This window comes from Ammodytes marinus (assembly GCF_949987685.1).
Source record: "Ammodytes marinus genome assembly, chromosome: 3".
NCBI classification, from domain to species: Eukaryota; Metazoa; Chordata; class Actinopteri; order Uranoscopiformes; family Ammodytidae; genus Ammodytes; species Ammodytes marinus.
This window is the reverse complement of record NC_137232.1, coordinates 30,033,313-30,052,054: the sequence shown is the minus strand read 5'-3', so window position 1 is coordinate 30,052,054 and position 18,742 is coordinate 30,033,313. Positions and strand designations below refer to the sequence as shown.

Below are 18,742 nucleotides of genomic sequence, written 5' to 3'. Positions count from 1 at the left end.
GATTGGCCAGACAACTCTCCTGACCTGAACCCAATAGAGAAACTATGGACTATTGTCAAGAGGAAGATGATACACACCAGACCCAACAATACAGAGGAGCTGAAGGCCACTATCAAAGCAACCTGGGCTTCCATAACACCTCAGCAGTGCCACAGACAGATAGCATCCTTTGGAAGCGCATTGTGAAGCGCCTTGTGACCCTGGTCTGTGAAGGGCGCTATATAAATAAAAGCTTACTTACTTACTTACTTACATCCATGCCACACCGCATTTAGGCAATAATGTGTGCAAAGGGGGCCCAAACCAAGTACTTAGTACATATGCATGATTATACTTTATAGAGGGCCGACATTTTTGTATTTAAAATCCTTTTTTTATTGATTTTATGTAATATTCAAATGTTCTGAGATTTTGAATTTGGGGTTTTCATAAGCTGTAAGCCATAATAATCACAATTATAACAAATAAAGGCTTGAAATATCTCACTTTGGATGTAATGAGTCTATATAATATATTAGTTTCACCATTTAGGTTGAATTACTGAAATAAATGAACTTTTGCACGATATTCTAATTTTTCGAGTTTCACCTGTATTGATAAGAGATTTATTCTTGTTCTTTTCATACGGGCAGCGACATTCCACGTGTGTATCGCGCTGGACCTGTGGTGTAGCATTGGGCGAGGAAGCCTTGACAGCGCCCTGATTTAATCTGCAAGGTTAAGATCTCTCTATAACAGTTTTTCCAATGACTCTAGCCTATTTTGTTCAAACTGCCTTTGTATTTCACATCCCTCAATTAGCACCTGTCACTTTCACATGGGCCTATTTTAATTAAATATTCAGATGATTCAGCAGATGCAAGGTGTGTCAGTTCTGTGTGCAGTTCACAGGACAGTTTACAGGGACAGGGAACAGGTGGACAGTAGTGTTCGGGCATGGTAGGAGCTACACACCTCTTAAATGTAACCAAGGTTGAGAGATTGATATGGATTTTGGGAGGACCAGGAGGATAGGCTAAATCTCCATTCTGGGAGAAGAGGTTGAGTTGATGGAGGGCTACAGAAACCTGGGCATTTAATTAAACAACAAACTGCATGGAGGGACAGAGCAGACTCTACTTCATGAGCAAATCCTTGTTAACCTGTTTAAGCCCAGTTGGTTGTGGAGAGAATGATAATGCACAAGCTGCTGAAGATGATGGACAGCATCACCTTCAGCTATTTGACCACTACAGAAAGTCATTCCTGATACAATCCACAATAACTGCTGCTACAATGCCACACTTTCCCTATGGCAATAAATAAAGTACATTATCCATCTATAAGTCCATCCATCCATGCAGGTATATTTAAACAACGCCTATGCATATGGGTTCTGTATTATAATCTCTGAAGGACACACCTTTTGGTTTACTATTTCCACAAGAAAACAAATGAGCAAACAAAAAGCTTAATTTTCCATATTGGGCCTTCAAATTTATCAGAAAATCAACCTTGCGGTAAAGAACACCAACTGAATACATTGCTGGAAAGGTGCTAATGTTGAGAGTGTGAAGATTGTACAATTTTACCTTTAAACACACCTACAATTCACCACCATGCTTTTGATTAGATTTAATTTATTTGCACAATAAAAACAACAAAGAACATTGGCCACAGAAATATAAAATATAAAACATTTTTTTAAAGGCAACATATTTTGCAGGTGAGATATATATATATATATATATATATATATATATATATATATGTATATATATATATATATATATATATATATATATATATATATATATATATATATATATATATATATACATATATATACATATATATATAAAAGTTGTGAATGATATCTTACTTCAAAGATCATTTAATGTAAAATACTGAAGAAAATAGAAGTAATTTAATCCACAAGGTTATGCAGAGGTAAAAAGACAAGCAAAGTGGGTATATGGTTGTAGTTGTCCTGCTTATTTAACTGTAAAGGCCGCCTACAACTCCTTATTCGTGATAACCATCAAACTACATCGTGCACATTTACTGAGTGACGATTGTGTTGCATTTCTCACAAACAACAATGATCATCTCACAACGATTTATGCTCTTCGTAGCTCAGGGCTGCCGCTATAGGCTCGTTTCGCGTCACGTGACATTCCTCGCCATTGATTGGTTTGTAGAGGGGCGTGCGTCTGACGTCACCCTTCCTCAGGTCGGCAATACGTCATCTAGACGGAACTCTCGTGGCAGTAGGCTACTCAAAGACAGCGCGATCATTCTAAATAAGCGTTATAGCTCAAATCTGCAATGTCCTGAGCTGTTTTGTGGTTTACAAAGTAAAAAACAAACATCATGGTTTTATTCCTTTGCCATGCCCCCAAAAATTCCCCTAAAGAAGGGCTGTATGACAGCAGGAAGCTCCCGGCTGCGCTCTGCATTCAGTGGGAGTTTGCTATCGTAACAAACAATTAGTTCACGTGTAATCAGCTTACATAGAGACTCAGTGAGTTGAATATATACATCAGGGCATGATATCTCTGGCCAATGGGTCGGATCATTTCGCCAGCTTGATGCTGAGAGACTACACACATGGTTTTAGATTGATCAAATTAATCATTTATAAGTGTCTTTAACGTTATCTAGCTGGCAGAGTTGTTATAAAGGATCTTAACATTGTGTCTGTCGGTCAAATTGTAACTTATTTATCTCTGATCGTTTTCTTTTTGTGCTGTTTTGGACCGCAATTTTGCATTATAGTCAAAATCGCTTTGTTTTCCACCCAAAGGGGGCGTGGCCATGTCGGAACGTCGATTGCCTTCACCAGTTTGTTTGAATGAATGAATGAATGAATGAATGAAGAAACATGTGAACATATCTATGGAACATATTAATTTCCTGCAGCGCTGTAGTTCAGGCAGCCGCCCAGACAATGCACACTTCAACCAAACATAATCCTAGAGGTAAATAAATGGCAAAAAATAGGCTGAGAACGAATGTATGCGATATGTTTATTAAAACGTAATCAATACGTTTTGCAGCCAAACGTAATTGAGCATCCTGAACAGCTCTAGGCTGAGAACGAACTTGTTTGCGATATGTTCATAAAAACGTAATTTCGGACAAAATACGTTTTTCAGTCAAACGTAATTGAGAATGCAAAATATGTTCATAAAAACGTAATTACGGACAAAATACGTAAATGGTCAAACGTAATTGAGAATGCCGAATAGTCCTCTGGGAACGTAATTTTGATGAGAAAGGGTTGCATTAAGTGGAATTGAGATGTCACTCTCTTCTGAGCTACTGTAGACAATCACTTTCTTTTGGTGACCAGCGTATACAGCCATGCCACTGGCACAACTCTCAGAAATGTACTTTGCACTAGTTGCTCCGTGCTTGTGGAACCAACTGCCACCTGACAAATGTGATTCCACCTACATTTCTGCCTTTAAATCAAGGCTCAAAACCCATATGTACACCCTGGTGTTTCCTCCCCATTAACCTCTGCACTACTTACTTACCTCTGCACTACTATCTGTGTTTATGTGGATGTATGGGCTTTACGTCTTTTATTTTGGTTATTGTTATTTTACCTTCATTGTTTACCTACTGAATGCACTATGTACAGCACTTTGGGCAGTGCAAACTGTCATAAATGTGCTTTTATAAATACATTTTACTTACTTACTTACTTATAACTCACCCAGGCCCTTGCGCACAAATCACCCCATCCCCAGAATTTTGGATAATAGGCATGATGCAGCAATTTAGGGTTGACATTGTGCTAACTATATAGACTCAAAGTGTAGCACACCAAAGCACTAAAACATGTGTCAAATGTTTTCAAACGTGTCTATAATTGTTCAGACACAATAATCAAAAAACCTTGATCATGGAAATTTTACTTTGAAAGGCAAAACACAGTTTTTTGAGCTTAAATGTGCTTATATCTTATTCCTTGTGTCTTCCTTCTTTACAGGATGAGTCAAATGGATGGCTCTTCTTAAATATGTGGTCACATTTCCAATTTCTTCCACGGTTTTCTAGAAACAAGGGGTTTTGCAACTTCCAAAATGCACAAATCACCCCACCTTCCCCTACAAACATTTTAGTGTTTAGTGCCTTGTGTGAGGTGTTATGTTTCTCTCCGGTTCCATTTGTGTGTGTTTGCTATGCTGGAAGTTCAAAGGTCACAATACCACAGAGACTTTTTCGGATGCCTTCCTATCAACTTTCAAGCAGACTTTCTAGAAAGCTTTTCTGACCATACACATGCACCACCATGTCTAAACTTTAATTATTGCCTGAATGCACCAGAGGAGGGGGACACACAAAACAGGAAAGCCGCACTGTGCATAGAGGGGGAAAGCTATATTAACTGAAGGTGAGTGGAAGGAGTCAGGAGATGCGGGCGTTTGTGTGGTGGAGAAGGATTGCATGCTGATGAGATGATAATTCATGTCATGGCACTGCAGAGAGAGCAAGGGGCTGATGTGGCCCTTCACCACCTGACTCAACACACTTTAGTGAAAGTTCAAAGTGTGTCTGTTATAAGGATGAGTGGAGGGTGAAGGAATGCAGGAGCCACAGGGAGAATTTTGGACCCAGAGCAGAGTTAAGTTATTCTAAAAGATGACAAAGTAAAGTGCAGACTCACTGTTCAAAACCAGAGGAGGGGAGAGCTTTGTTAGAGGTCAAACAGGGATAGTAAATAGATCAAGCATATTCTTAAGGTTTGATTACACATTGGTAATGTATATCAGCAAGACAACTGAAATGCCAGAGGTAACATTTGTGGAAGATCACTATCATGCCTTCCATGTTTTGCTAAAGCAACCTTTAATAATAGGCCTCATACCGATAGATTGACCAGCACTCAAATCTTTCATTAGCAAGAAATAGGAATGTTCTGTTTTCAATCAATGTCATATACAACTATGCCACTCGGTTGAGTTATGTTATGCAGAAGGAAAAGAAACCCTCTACCGATCACTGTTACTTTAAATAAAAGGCAAGGCCTTTTCAGTCCACCTCCTATAGGGAGTTAGGGTTTGGGTCCCAAAAATGTACCTTCGGACATGGTTTTGAATTTATCAAAGGTAAGCCTAGTTTTGTCTCTGACCCATCCCTGGGAACTATTGAGCCCTGGGAACATTGCGGCCTCGGAACATTTGGTTAAAAATGCAGTGTCCTGCAAAATAATGTATGTGTCCAGCTGACTCGCTTGAAGACGAGTCTTGTGAAAGGGGTTTTAAATGTCAGTTGATGGCCACATACCTGCTATAATGCTAAAAGAATGAGGCTAAAGCTGCATGTTCCAGGCAAAAAGCCAAACCAAAAAGTAAGCTGAGGTTGCAGGAACGTAAACATCCCCAAATCCAATGAAGACCAATGCTGGTCATGAATAAGGCTTTTTATGTAATGTAAACTCAACTAATGTAGTCAGTTTGAGCTAGACGTGCGTTCACTCGTCCATTAAAATGCTCCATGTAGTCATTGTCCTTGGATCCGACTCCTGATATCTAAGCAGATACCTCAGAGATTGGTGTCCTCAGAGGTCAAGTGAGTAGATCAACGATGGAGTGTCAGCCATGAATCATTCAGCCTAGTAATGAGACCCCGACTTGAGGCGCCTGGGGTTAAAGGCTGGGGTCAGTCCTGACTGTACTGTGTAAAGGGATGGAGGAAAGACATGGAGTTTTTGGCAGTTTGATGCCCGATTGTGCCATGTCTTTAAAGAGTGTGTCAATGATGTACTGATGGTAGGCCTCTTTGAAGAACAGCATATGGTCCATTTGACATAGCATACACACAGGCCTGCACACTATGACTTGACTGAGCCGTTGTTCCTCAAGGTCGCTGCCAGGGGAGCTCCGTCACACAAAGTGAATCCAATCTGACTTCTCTGTGAGATAGACGTCACCAAGAGAGAAATCCTAGCATGGACGAAAACAGTCATTCAATTCCATTATCCTGAATTCCCCCTCGAGTCGCAAACTGATACGGGCTGCAATGCAAATGCACACTCCACCGGCACACACACACACACACACACACACACACACACACACACACACACACACACACATACACACACATGGAACTGCATGGCACATCCAACTCTTTCTCTTAACATATTAGATACTGTTGCCTGGTGTGGCAACAGCCTCTGTCTTCATCAGTGAGGGAGCATTCAATGGAAAAGATTGTTCTGTTATTCTGGGCCGTATGACAGTTATACAGTGAAGTTGCACACAGTAGAAGTGGGTATACCTTTTGTGCTATTAGATTGAATGATTATAATTAGATATTTTATTTCCACTGACATAAACTCAACTTCAAGGACGCCACTAGGCCTACACATACAGACACACACAACCAAATATTACTTTGCTCAGTAAAATAGCAAAACTCCCCACCTCTATATCCCTGTAGTATCCACCAGTAAAGGATTATGAATCCCTGAACTGGCTTTTTTTATCTGACCTTGTCCTGCACAGCCATTATGCTAAGGCCTTAATTTTTTAAATCCCAAGACACTGTATCTGTTAGGTATTGCAAGCATGTTATGTCTATAACATTCCTGCATATATTTCAGCAGCTGAGTCAAGTTATTTAAAATCTTACATGAATAATTCCATCATTACTTCTTATTTCTGCATTAGATATTTTTCATGCTCTGCACATTTGGTTGATCACATGAGAGAATGCTTAAGGCAACTTTACGTAGTTTTTTAAGAGCATGTGTACTTGCATCAAGAAATTGAAACTTTGTGAACCAATTAATGATTGGCATTTTAAGAAATATTCCTTAGACATTACGTTTACGGTACGTTTTTCTTTACCTTGAAAAGCATCAAGTGGCCCGAGTCTGCTCAATGGCTAATCGTGGCTTAAAAGAAAATAACGAAAAAGGTTACACAAGGACAGCAGGAGGAAAAACAGTGGGAGATGGCAGTGGTTACAGATACTGAGCAGGTTTATAATTAGTGTAGATGTCTTAAAGTGGAAGAATGGTGAGAGGGTGATGAAGGATAGAGGTGAAAGTGGAAAACCTGGTGGCAACTAGAGGGGAAAAACAACAGATATAGACACATGAACACACACACACATACACAACAGCAAAAATGCCTAACCAAACAAAGGAGGAGCAAATTTGAGTACCTCCCTTTAGTCTCCATTTTCACCTACAGCCTGCTTAGGTAATAGATGAATGCGTTGATTTTCTAAATGTATCCAGAAAGTTGTAGAATAAGAGGCTGAAAGCATTATTGATGTAAAAGTAAAAGACTTGGCTTAAGTGTATTTTATCACATAGGAGGAAGCAGATGCACAGCACATTACATTAAAAACTTATTTTACCTTTCACCTAGTGGGGCATAACAATGGGAGAACTTTCATATATTAAACCACTCTCACACAGTAAAAACTCAGCAACAACAAAAAGTTCTCCATCTCTGCGTCACTAAGTGTTTGAATAGTTCAGAAAACAGATACAGTTTAGTCTGGATTTTTCTTTTTTCATACACAGTTTGTGTGCAGCATAACAAAGATATACTGTATGGTTGCTGACATTTCATTCCTCCCTCTTAAACTGTACGTTTCTCTGCTCTGACAAAAATATGCAGATCTTCTTTTTTATCTCTTTGAAGTCAGCTTAGCGCTAGTTAGCATCACAGAAATCTCATTAATTCATGGATGATTTTATAACACAACAAGGTATTTAGGGAAGATGGGGAACAAATTATTCTTTAGGCCGGAGAACTTAAAACTAGGGATCTGATGTAAATCGTCAGAGAATGATTAGTCCTATTTATGCACAAATACACACACACACACACACACACACACACACACACACACACACAGACATACTTCAAATGAAACCAAGAACTTTATTCAAACATGACACTTTTTCTAAACTGAAAATAATGTTACTGTTTATGGCTTTCAATCCTCCCAGCAGTGTGTTGTGATCTTGGCTCTTGACTTGATCTCAACCCCTAAAAGTCTTGGCCTTGTCTCGGTCTAAATACTCTGCTCTGGTCTTGGTCACGACTGAGTGCTTGACTACAGATACGCACGCACACGCACACACACACACACACACACACACGCACGCACACACACGCACACACACACACACACACACACACACACACACACACACACACACACACACACACACACACACACACACACACACACACACACACGCACTCAAACCCATAAGGACTCATCAGGAGCTCAAAGGATTCGTCCCACTCTTGAGTTGCTGAGTGCCGGGTTCAATTTCCACATGAAGAATGACACAAAATGTCTCTGGAAACTATTCTTAAGTGACAGGTCAGAGGATGATGAAAGGGAGTCAGTAGTGTTCACCATTTTCTTCCTGTGATACCAGCATGGGTGACCTATACGCTGGAGCTCTGAGAGTATCTTTGATCATGTCCTTATATGGACACTCTTTCCTCCACCATCATAAATGTCTCTTGGAAGAATGGCGTTCATCCCCCCAGTAAAGCTCAGAGACCTTTGGAGAAAAAGCGAACTAGTGAATGGACAGATCTCCTCCTTTCTGTGTCTTTTGTGGTCTTATATTAGGCTTTAATGAGGAAGTTACTGTGTATCACAACTGAACTGACAACTGCACTCTCAGTCACAATTGTGTACACACTCCTCATTGGTTCAGAGACAATGATGATTAGGTGAAATCAGTTTAGTATAAGTGTAAGGATGTATGCGTACCTCTGTGTACTGAGCACTTCTAGCTCAGTGGCCAGCAGATTGTGACTGTGGTGGTTGCACTGGGCAGCTTCTAGGTGGTAATATGTGGAAAGGTGTCAGAGTTATTGGGCTAAAAGAGAGCCTGGATCTCATTTAAGCTTCACAGGTTTCTATGCCAAGGAGCTTGAAGCGTTCCTGCAGGTGTGTGGTTGCCAAGCGCGTCACAGAGACAATCCTCTAATGTGCGAATGATCTTACGACTGATCCATGTTAGTGTGAGGCCCTAAAGGGAAACATGACCAAGACAGCATCTGAGTCAGTTAGCATCTCCCTCTGCTGGTAGGCTAGAAGTTGTGCTGTACGTCTTCTGGAAATGGTGCTTTAACACTTTTGTGAACACACACGCATACACAAATATACACACTCTAAGAGAGGGACACCTAAAATAAGCATCACCTTTTCCTATAAATCATTTTCAGTGACCACCCCTGCACACACACCACCAACCCACACAGACACACACAGACACACAAAGACACACACACACACATACACAGGCATACACAAACACTCTCTCTCTCTCACTCTCTCTCTCTCTCTCTCCCTCTCTCTATCTACAATGATTAATCACAAGACCAGTACAATCCAGTCTTGATCAGCGAGGCTCATCTCTGAGAGTATATGCGATGAAAAAGTTAATCAATTTCTCAGCCTCCGTTGAATTACAGGCCTTCAATAGCCTTCAGTAAACAGTTCACTCCGCTGGCATTGGCTGGCTGGAATAAGAAACAAAGAACATAAACTCTTTGGCTCATTTGTAATGCTGTCACACTAACTTAGCTCTTTATCAATCTCAGAGAGTAAAGGTAATGAGACACTGTAAAGTCTTTCAAGCACATGATGTGGATAAGAACTTTTCCCAGTTGGTTTGAAGGTGCTGATGGGTGAGGTGTGTGTGTGTGTGTGTGTGTGTGTGTGTGTGTGTGTGTGTGTGTGTGTGTGTGTGTGTGTGTGTGTGTGTGTGTGTGTGTGTGTGTGTGTGTGTGTGTGTGCGCGTGCGTGAGTGAGTGTGTGAGTGATGTTTTCATTAACTAAATATAGATATGGTTACAACACCTATTGCACTTGGAATTGCAATATGAAACTTAGAAGCAACATCGAAACACAGGCAATTACGAGGGTGAACTGTAAAGAGAGAGCCTGCTGACATATAGTGATCAAATAATATGGTAAAAGAAATTAAGTCCAGAAAAGTAATAGAAGGACATGCCTGGACACATGTGCGGGAGGCGAGCAGTGATGCACGTCCACACATTTTGTCCTCATTTAGAACTACTGTTGTTACCGTCCGCTCTCATCAGCTGACGATAAATTATAAACAAATTCCTTCTGCACTCCGTCAGCGGGAGAATCCACTGCCATCCACTGTGACAGCTCTGGTTGGACTCGGTTCACAATTTCACAGATTCCTAGAAAGCCACGTGCTCATCATGAGCTCTGAACTGTATGCACGATATGCAGACTGATTAGGTAGAGGAAAACACCCACCTGTTGTATTATGATTATTTATTCTGAAATGTTTTTCAACATCCATCTATCTTTGAACTAACTTTTATGTCTTTTGTGTCAGTGTGAGGGTCAGGGGTTTGGCAGCAACAGACTCAGCAGATGTTTTATTCCAACAGCAGCTCCCTCCAGCTCCCTCTGCTGGTCACTTTACAGCCTGACTCTTGAGGTGCTCCAGTATTAGTGACCAACAGATCAACTTTGGACAGATCAGCCAATCTGCTTGAATTGAAATTGCGCCTTGCCTCCAGGCTGGATCTCCTAGGCTAATATACATTATTAGCATGCTAACCAGCACTGCTTTACATTTCAGTGGGTGTTGTACATTTACTTAAACATTTACACTGACTTTAAGCCGGTATAGGAGCAGCAAAACAAGCAGATACCAGAATCAGGCAAGTTAACATCTCATGCATATTTACACATCCAGCAGAAGTGCCAAGTTGTCTAGCAAAATGAGATAATCACTGCAGACTCATTACAGCAATGCTTATTGTTCATTAATTTATTTATCTTTTGGACCTTCTAGTGGTCATAAGGCAATGTGGAGAGACAACATAATGAAACAAGATTACTGGACCCAATCTGACTTAGTTTTGAAGAATATTATATTGACTGGCCTTTTTTCTACCAATTGCTGACTGACAGTGAAAGTACCAAAATGATCTGAAAATGAATGAATCGCTAATATTATATAATTAGGAAATATTTATTAATATTATTCTAACAGGGTTACACTCATTTGTATCACTATGGGTTAATATGGTATTATCAATAAAACAATTTGGTTTACAGTGGAAACATTTTATAAGAAGTGTATTAGCTAAATGCGTATGATTTTAAAAATTGGCAAATGTATTTGAAATTGATATGCAACAAGAAGAACAGTACAATATCTGAAGTGAACACTGCCTTCATGTGAATTCCACTACCAGAACTGGAACAACAGCAGCTTTGACTGAAGGAGTCTGAACTGGTGTAAAATGTTTTAACAGTGCATATATACATATAAAGTAAGGAAACTCAAAAGACCCTACATTTTTATTTTCTGAAATTGTTTTGTTTTGGAAAATGCATTATTGAGATAAAGTAGCTTTCATTCCTCATTATTTTACCTATTAAAATCAACTCTATCTAACTCATATGAAACTGTACTTGACTTGGGCTTGACACACATTCAGCCAGTGTAAATAATATACATATTTCATAAATGATATATTTCTTCTATTCATTAAAAAGCACTGCTCCACTAATCGTCCATAGACGCTATGGTAGCATTGACCTCGGTAGCGGTCGTAGCGAACGAGGCTGAAGTCCCGGTCAGGTTGCCGTCACGTGGTTTTGCGCGGGGTTTCATCATCTCCTCTTTGTTTTGTTCGGGTTTGACCAGCAGGACGTAACACTTGGGCAGGAAGATGCAGGTCAGCAGGCCAAAGCTGGAGGCCAGGATGGCGAAAATCTGAACGGCGACCATGAACTTGCCCCGTGTGCTGAGGTAAGCTGGGACGAAGGAGATCCACACGATGAAGAAGACCATCATGCCGAAGGTCACGCACTTTGCCTCGCTGGAAAAGTGCAGAGTGAGAAAAGGTGCGTTATTATGACCCGAATGTCAAAACGTTGCTTGATAAAAAAAGGTAGAAGTGGAAAGGTAATTTTATTTTACAAAAGCTTTACCTGTTTTTACATTATAATACCAGTGTTTATGTGCCAGCTGTTTTATTTGCTGCTGACATTTTGCACACTGCTAAATACATATAACTAAAAGGTGGAATCAGTGATCCTGGAGAAGGCTTGTTGACAAAATCACTTTTTGTCAAAATCAGTAAATATCTCCTCATGATCCGCAACCTGCCTGTACTGTGTGTGTAAAACAAAGGCTATGTAAACAAAGGGGGCCCACTGTAGGTAGCAACATTTTAGTTTACAGAGCCTAGGCTGTGTAAAAGTGATTTTGACAACAAGCGTTCTCCAGAATCACTGACTCAACCTTTAAACTGCTAAATGCTGTTCAACTGTTTTGCATGTCTCCTATACCTGAAGTGGTCCTCCAGTTTGCGGGCTAAGAATGCAAAGATGAAGGCCAGCAGAGCCAGCAGGATGTCATAGGCGAAGATACAACAGATGAAGACCACAGAGCCTTCATCACACTCCAGGATGATCTTTATATTCTGGGCAGAGGTGTTCTTGACCGGGTGTGGAGGGATGATGATGAGCCACACTGTGCACGCTATAGCCTGGTTAGAAGAAAAATAATGTTGAATCATGTAGACAACCATTAGATGTTAGAAACTTTAAGATATCAAGAAAAGAAAATATAACTTTTTCTTTATTTGTCTCCAAAGTATTTACCTGTATTAATGTTGCCACGGCAGCTATCGCCCTCTGGTGGCCACAGCTGAGAGTGTCAACTTCAGTTTTGGCTCCTGCATTGGAGTCATTGTTGTTATTCGTGTTGGTCACAATGATATCAGGACTGCCGCTGTTGGCTGCTGCTTCAGCTGCCGCCTTGGCAGCTTTGGCAGCTGCTTTGTCTCTGGCACGGAGCGCTTTCAGGGCCCGAGCTCTGAACATCAACACTGCTGCCTTACCTGAAGAGAAGATGTCACATGATTACGTTGAGATTCAAAAATTTTGATATTGCTGTCTTCGCCAATACAACTAAAGGAGTGAAATAAACCCCCAACAGAGATAGTAGTACTGTAAATGGCTTACTCCACACTACAGGGGACCACCACCTACTGTATGTATTCATACAGCATTCAACACATACAAAGACGTACACAAACACAACAGAATAATAAAAAAAAAGAAGAAGAAGATAAGGCATACCTTTTACTGACAGTGTACCCACCCATGATTGAGGAGAGGCAGAGAGCGAAACCCAGAGCCAGTGCTACCTGGCTGGTCATGCAGCTCCACTTCTGAGGCTCTCCGAGGAAGACGATGGAGCTGAGGAAGGTCACCACCAGCGAGAAGAGCAGCGAGAAACTCAACAGAGCGTCATTGGCTTTCACCAGAGGGGTGCCGATGTTAACAACAAACACCACCTTTGGGAATATATAAGAACAGACACAACGATTTGGATTTCTAGCTCTTCAGTCTAGATAACAAGGGGTTTTTTTGCCCCCCCCCCTCCCTCCGTGAATCTCACCCCAACAGCGATGGTGACTAGAGCTCCGAAGGCCGAGATGACGATGAGAGTGATCCCCAGAGGCTCTCCAAAGGCCAGGAACTCAATGATCTTTGGTACACAGGTATCATGGGCATCATTGGACCAGTCGTCACCACTGCACAGGATGCATTCACGAGCATCTGAAAGGGTCGTGTTTATTATCACAAGTTGTTTAGTCCTTTGAATCATTTGCAGCTGCTAAGTTGACCCTAGACATTTGATGGGGATTGCAAATGCACAGTTGTCGTGTTGTTTTAACTCTGATTTGAAATAGAAAATTGAGAGTTAGAAGCTCAGTAAGATGCAAGAGACCTCAGAAACATTGACAGGATTTATTTTTTTAGCCCAAATTAGACATTTCTGCTTAACCACCACTAAGTGAACAATAACTGTTCAAATAAACTGATTCTGCTTTTGTTGTGTCGTAAAGCAAAGTTGATTTCCGCACTGTGGTAATGCATGTCAAAGCTGTAAAAGATGTTATTATTATATTGCTTTGTGACAGTTTTATTTGTTGGCCTGTTTTATGAGTAGAATGATTTCCAAATAGGATCCATGAATCTGGATTATGGAGACTGTGCCGCAGCTAAATTAAATTTGAGACAAGTGAAATGAATTGAAGTTAAGTAGTGTCAGGCAATTAAGTAATGAAATGCAACAATGGGTAACTGCCAACTTGTCCTGAATGTCTACCATGTTTCTGTTGAATAAGAATATGATTTACTCACATTTATTTACTGAGTATGAGCTCAGACTTTTCAGGAACATATCGTCATGTCTATGAGCTACAGCTTAAAAGATGTACTGACCATAGACTGTATATAAAAGAGATACTGACTTATTTGGTTGCTGATCTCTCCATCGGCACACGGGATACAGTCGAAACAGCAGACCGGCTCGCCCTGCCGGATTCCCTTCCTGGTGCCCGGCTGGCAGTTCTCGCTGCACACTGACCGAGGAGGCTGTGATGAGCACACACACACACACACACACACACACACACACACACACACACACACACACACACACACACACACACACACACACACACACACACACACACACACACACACACACACAATACACAATACACAGGTTAAGTAATACAGTTATAAAGAAACAGAGTCATAAGTATAGTGAAAGTTTACTTGGACATGCTGTATGTAAGTCAAGCATTCTTTATTAGTCAATTTACACAAGGTACATTCAAATTTGTCTTTTCGCATTTCCCCACTCAAGTTACCGCTCCTCGGAGGGGGTCATAGCCCAGGGTCAGCCATAGTACAGCGCCCCTGGAGCATTTTGGGGTTAAGTGCCTTGCTCAAGGACAGATGGTGGACACTGTAGATGTAATACCAGCCACCACTAGTTTTACAAGTAACACCCTCCTGTCCAGTGCCAGGGATCGAACCAGCGACCTTGTGGTTACAAGTGGACCTCTTTCCTAGGCCATCCTACTGTCCATGTTTACTTGCGTAAGACTTGTGAACTGCAAGAATGTGTGGTAAATTACTGTCTCAACCAATAAGCTGCTGACCTCTATCACTTCATTGTTCCACACTATGGAGTTATTCATTATGGTCATCTTGTCGCCGGGCGCTGCTGAGCCGTTGTAATGTCCCACAGTGATGTAGGATATCTCCCCGTTGCTATTGAACTGCCAGTTAATGATGTCATAGAAGCCGTCCACGTCTCCGTTGTCAAAGTAGATCTCTTCGTTTGTGTGTGGCACGTTGAAACGCACGTTCTTCAGGTAGTACATCAGCTGAGGGAGAGATAGATAGAGATAGATGGAGCCACAGGTCAGCCAAGGATATGAAACAGGCCGTACACTCACACACGCAGTGACTTACCTGCCATGGCTCAAAGTTGGTGATGTCAGCGCAGTCTTTCCCGTTGAATGGCCCCTGGCCCTGTTCACAGTGCTCCAGGTTGTGCAAGGCGTGGGCCACGGCATACACAGCTTTGTACACACTGCAGGGGAGACGTCTCAATCATCATAACTGTCACACCATCATCCAAATGCACCCTATCGGAACGACTTTATCATTAAGGGGTTAGTTCACCCCAAATGACAAAAAGTTAAAAATACACTTTCACTAAGTCTTTATTGTCAATTTCTGCAATATGTGCCAGACATACAGAGGAATCGAAATTGCGTTTCTCTCCGAACCACGGTGCAATAAGAACAAAAGGATAAAATTAAAAAAGATTAAATAAGTAATATGTACATAAATAGAACATTATTTACAATATGTTCAACATGCAGTACATTGAAGAAATTTAAAGTGTACACATTATAAGGGCATAACTTGTTCTTGCTCAGTTTTGTGAAGTAGACACAGTGCATTGCACAGTTACCTGTAAGTGATTCTTAACTGGGACACATCAGAGTAGGTGTTGTTGAGCTGAGCCAGAGACTCCCTCCCTGTACACAGGCCATCGGGGACCCCCCTCACTGTCCTGGATAGTGTGCCATTTTCCTCTTTGGCCTTCTGCTTGGCCTGCCTCACAGCTCTGCCATAGTTCAATGTGCAGTTAAACAACTATGGGACAAAAGATAAGGTCACAATTACATCTGTGTGACATCTTTCTTTGGTTTTAAAATGATTTTATTAGATTTTAAAGCACTGCATGGCCTTGCACCAGACTACATCTCAAAAATGCTTATAGTATAGATAATGAACAAGGAAAGGCCCCTAGGATCCTCTCACTCTGCTTTGTTGGTTGTTCCACAGAGGACTATAGATACGGAGACCTCTTCTTCAGCTGTTATGTTCCAAAAAAAATATTGATACCTTTAAACGTAAACTAAAATCCCATCTTTTTAGTCTGGCTTTTATGTAGTATCTTATTATTACACATATATGATTTAGCATGCCTATGGTTAGATCAGTCACCACCCCAAGCTCCTCTGGATTAATCAACACACCGTTTCCCAGAATTCCTCAGTGAGTGGGTCAGCATAGGGGTCCAGGTCCAGTAGATGGCGCTGAAGACCAGGGATGTCACCCTTTTTTAGCCCAAAGCCCAGAGTTCCACCCAGTACTGAGTTAACCTGGATAAAAAAAAACATGCACACTATCAACTTCAGCTCAATTTCAGTTTAACACAATTTTTGGATCTGCAGCTGCTTAGCTTCTGTCCAAAGCACTGAACACTCACTCCAGGCTGGTTGATTAGGTCCGATGTGACCCAGGCCTCGCTGGCGATCCAGGTGCGGTTGGTCACATTGTGCCGGAGCAGCTCAAGGATAAGAGGACTGAGGTCCACGTCCGATGAGAAGACCACAATGATCTTGGCCGTGGATTCAACTACAGTTTCAACGATACGCTGGATGTCCTCTGGGGAACTCACCTGAAGTTTATATACAGAATATCTTTATTTTTTTATTTTTTTTTCAACAGGAATGAGTAGTGGAAAAGATAAGAGGATGAAAAAGTAGTTTACCTTGGGCAGGGTCTCAGAGAAGGAGATGCACACACCGGCTTCTTCCACCTTCTCCTTGAAGTCTTTGATGCCATACTTGCCGTAGTCATCGTCGGCTGCTATGGTGCCCACCCAGGTCCAGCCGAAGTGCAGCACCAGCTTGGCAATGGCATCGGCCTGGTGGGTGTCACTGGGAATGGTCCTCAGGAAGGTGGGGAACTGGAACTTACTTTCCAGTGCAGAGCAAGATGAAGAGTAGCTGACCTAAAGATGGCAGAGGAGAGGATACGTATGCAGAGGACAGGGGCTTATTGTTTTACTTCCATCTGTCCTTTTTCCTTGACTTTATCTGTCTTAAAGGTGCAGTATGTAATATTGTATTATTACTAAGTGGCATTTGATGAGATTTCCAGATTGCAACTCTCCCTTTGTAACCCCTCCCTTTCGAATAACTAAAGAAGATACAGTGACCTTCGAGGACATAAAGCTAGTTAGTGAAGATGGCATCATCCAGCCAGCCTCCATTGAGGTTGCCACACTCTTATGTAGATATTAAAGGCTCATTACTTAGGTAACACAAAAAGGATGATAACCTTTATTTTCAGCAAATATACACTAATTAAAACATGTAGGCTACTTATGAATACCAAGTCTGTTATGAAAAACACGCCAATAAATTCTAAACACTGCACCTTTAATGTAACTCACCACCAGCCTACCTGTGGGAAATGATAGAGTCCGAGTATTCTAGCGGTGGCAATGGACAGGTCTGAGCCCCCAGCGCCCACCAGAGCAGCCAGAGGCGGCCCGTTCCCACAGCGGTAGTTGGGCACGGCCTCGTCCTGTCCCGTCAGGTAGGTGAGGGTGCCCTCCACAGCCTTGGAGATGGTGAAGCAGGAGTTGTAAATGACGTAACCCAGGTTAGTGTTGGGCAGCAGGTCTTTCCTGTTGTTGATTTCGTTGATGGCAAACAGCATGGTCTGTGTCCAGCGGAAGGTACGGAAGTTAAACCTATGGGAGGATGACATAACCACACATTTTGCCTCTTTGCTTTGCTACGTTGCTGGTCATAAAACAAGCACAGCTTTGTCTTTCATACTCTCAACACACAGTTTACAAGCTTTGTATCCAGCTGTTGTAGAAACTGTGGATTTCAAATTTGAAAGACAGAAAAAAAACATCTAGACTGGGTAAAAAAATAAAAAGGTAACACTTGATGACTGAACTGTAAACAGGCTCTTCTTTTGTTATAACCTAAATTAGCCACAAAAGGACAGTTCACAGGCTTGCTGATTATTGTTGCATACTGCACAGTAAAGACCTGGCTCAATAATAATGTGTCCTACTGCAAGTAATTGGCCCCAGAGGTGATTCCCTGCTGGTCTTGATTTTTGAAGTAAAAGAAAAAAGGTTAACATATCTCGGGCAGCATACTGTGTGATTTGAAACATATCATGTATCACTCAAGAAAATGTATTTCTCATTGATTAAATTATAAATGATTTTTACCTCAACAGGCCTCTGAGACCAGCTATCATTAAACTAATACATTTGAACAACTTAACCTAAAAGAAACCAAGCCAATAAAGTCACAATGATGAAAAAAGATATATATATCAACCCTTCACAGCCCGAGGAGACAGGCAGCCTGGAAGTGTTGCCATCACTGGAGGCAATGCGCTTGTGGATGGGGAACATCCCACCAATGACCACCTTCTTCTTTTCCACATCCTTGTAGCCGCTCAGGTTGAACTTGGCCTTCAGCTTGCACGTGGACTCTGACCAAACAGAACTATAAAGGTAGAAAAAGGAACATAGTCCCAGCAAAAAGCGACTCATTTCCAT

The 18,742-nt window shown here is 41.4% G+C and overlaps 1 protein-coding gene across 1 annotated transcript; it reads right to left on the bottom strand.

Annotated features, from left to right (window-relative positions):
• Positions 1 to 11,542: 11,542 nt before the first annotated feature.
• On the bottom strand, positions 11,543 to 18,742 carry vmn2r1 (vomeronasal 2, receptor 1; the record flags this gene model as incomplete). The annotated part of the gene is made up of 14 exons (XM_080024843.1): positions 11,543 to 11,858; positions 12,331 to 12,530; positions 12,646 to 12,884; positions 13,148 to 13,343; positions 13,448 to 13,608; positions 14,307 to 14,430; positions 15,006 to 15,233; positions 15,322 to 15,442; positions 15,830 to 16,014; positions 16,401 to 16,526; positions 16,634 to 16,825; positions 16,919 to 17,161; positions 17,617 to 17,908; positions 18,519 to 18,742. 14 exons carry the CDS (start codon positions 18,740 to 18,742, stop codon positions 11,543 to 11,545), a joined length of 2,847 nt encoding a protein of 948 aa, XP_079880969.1.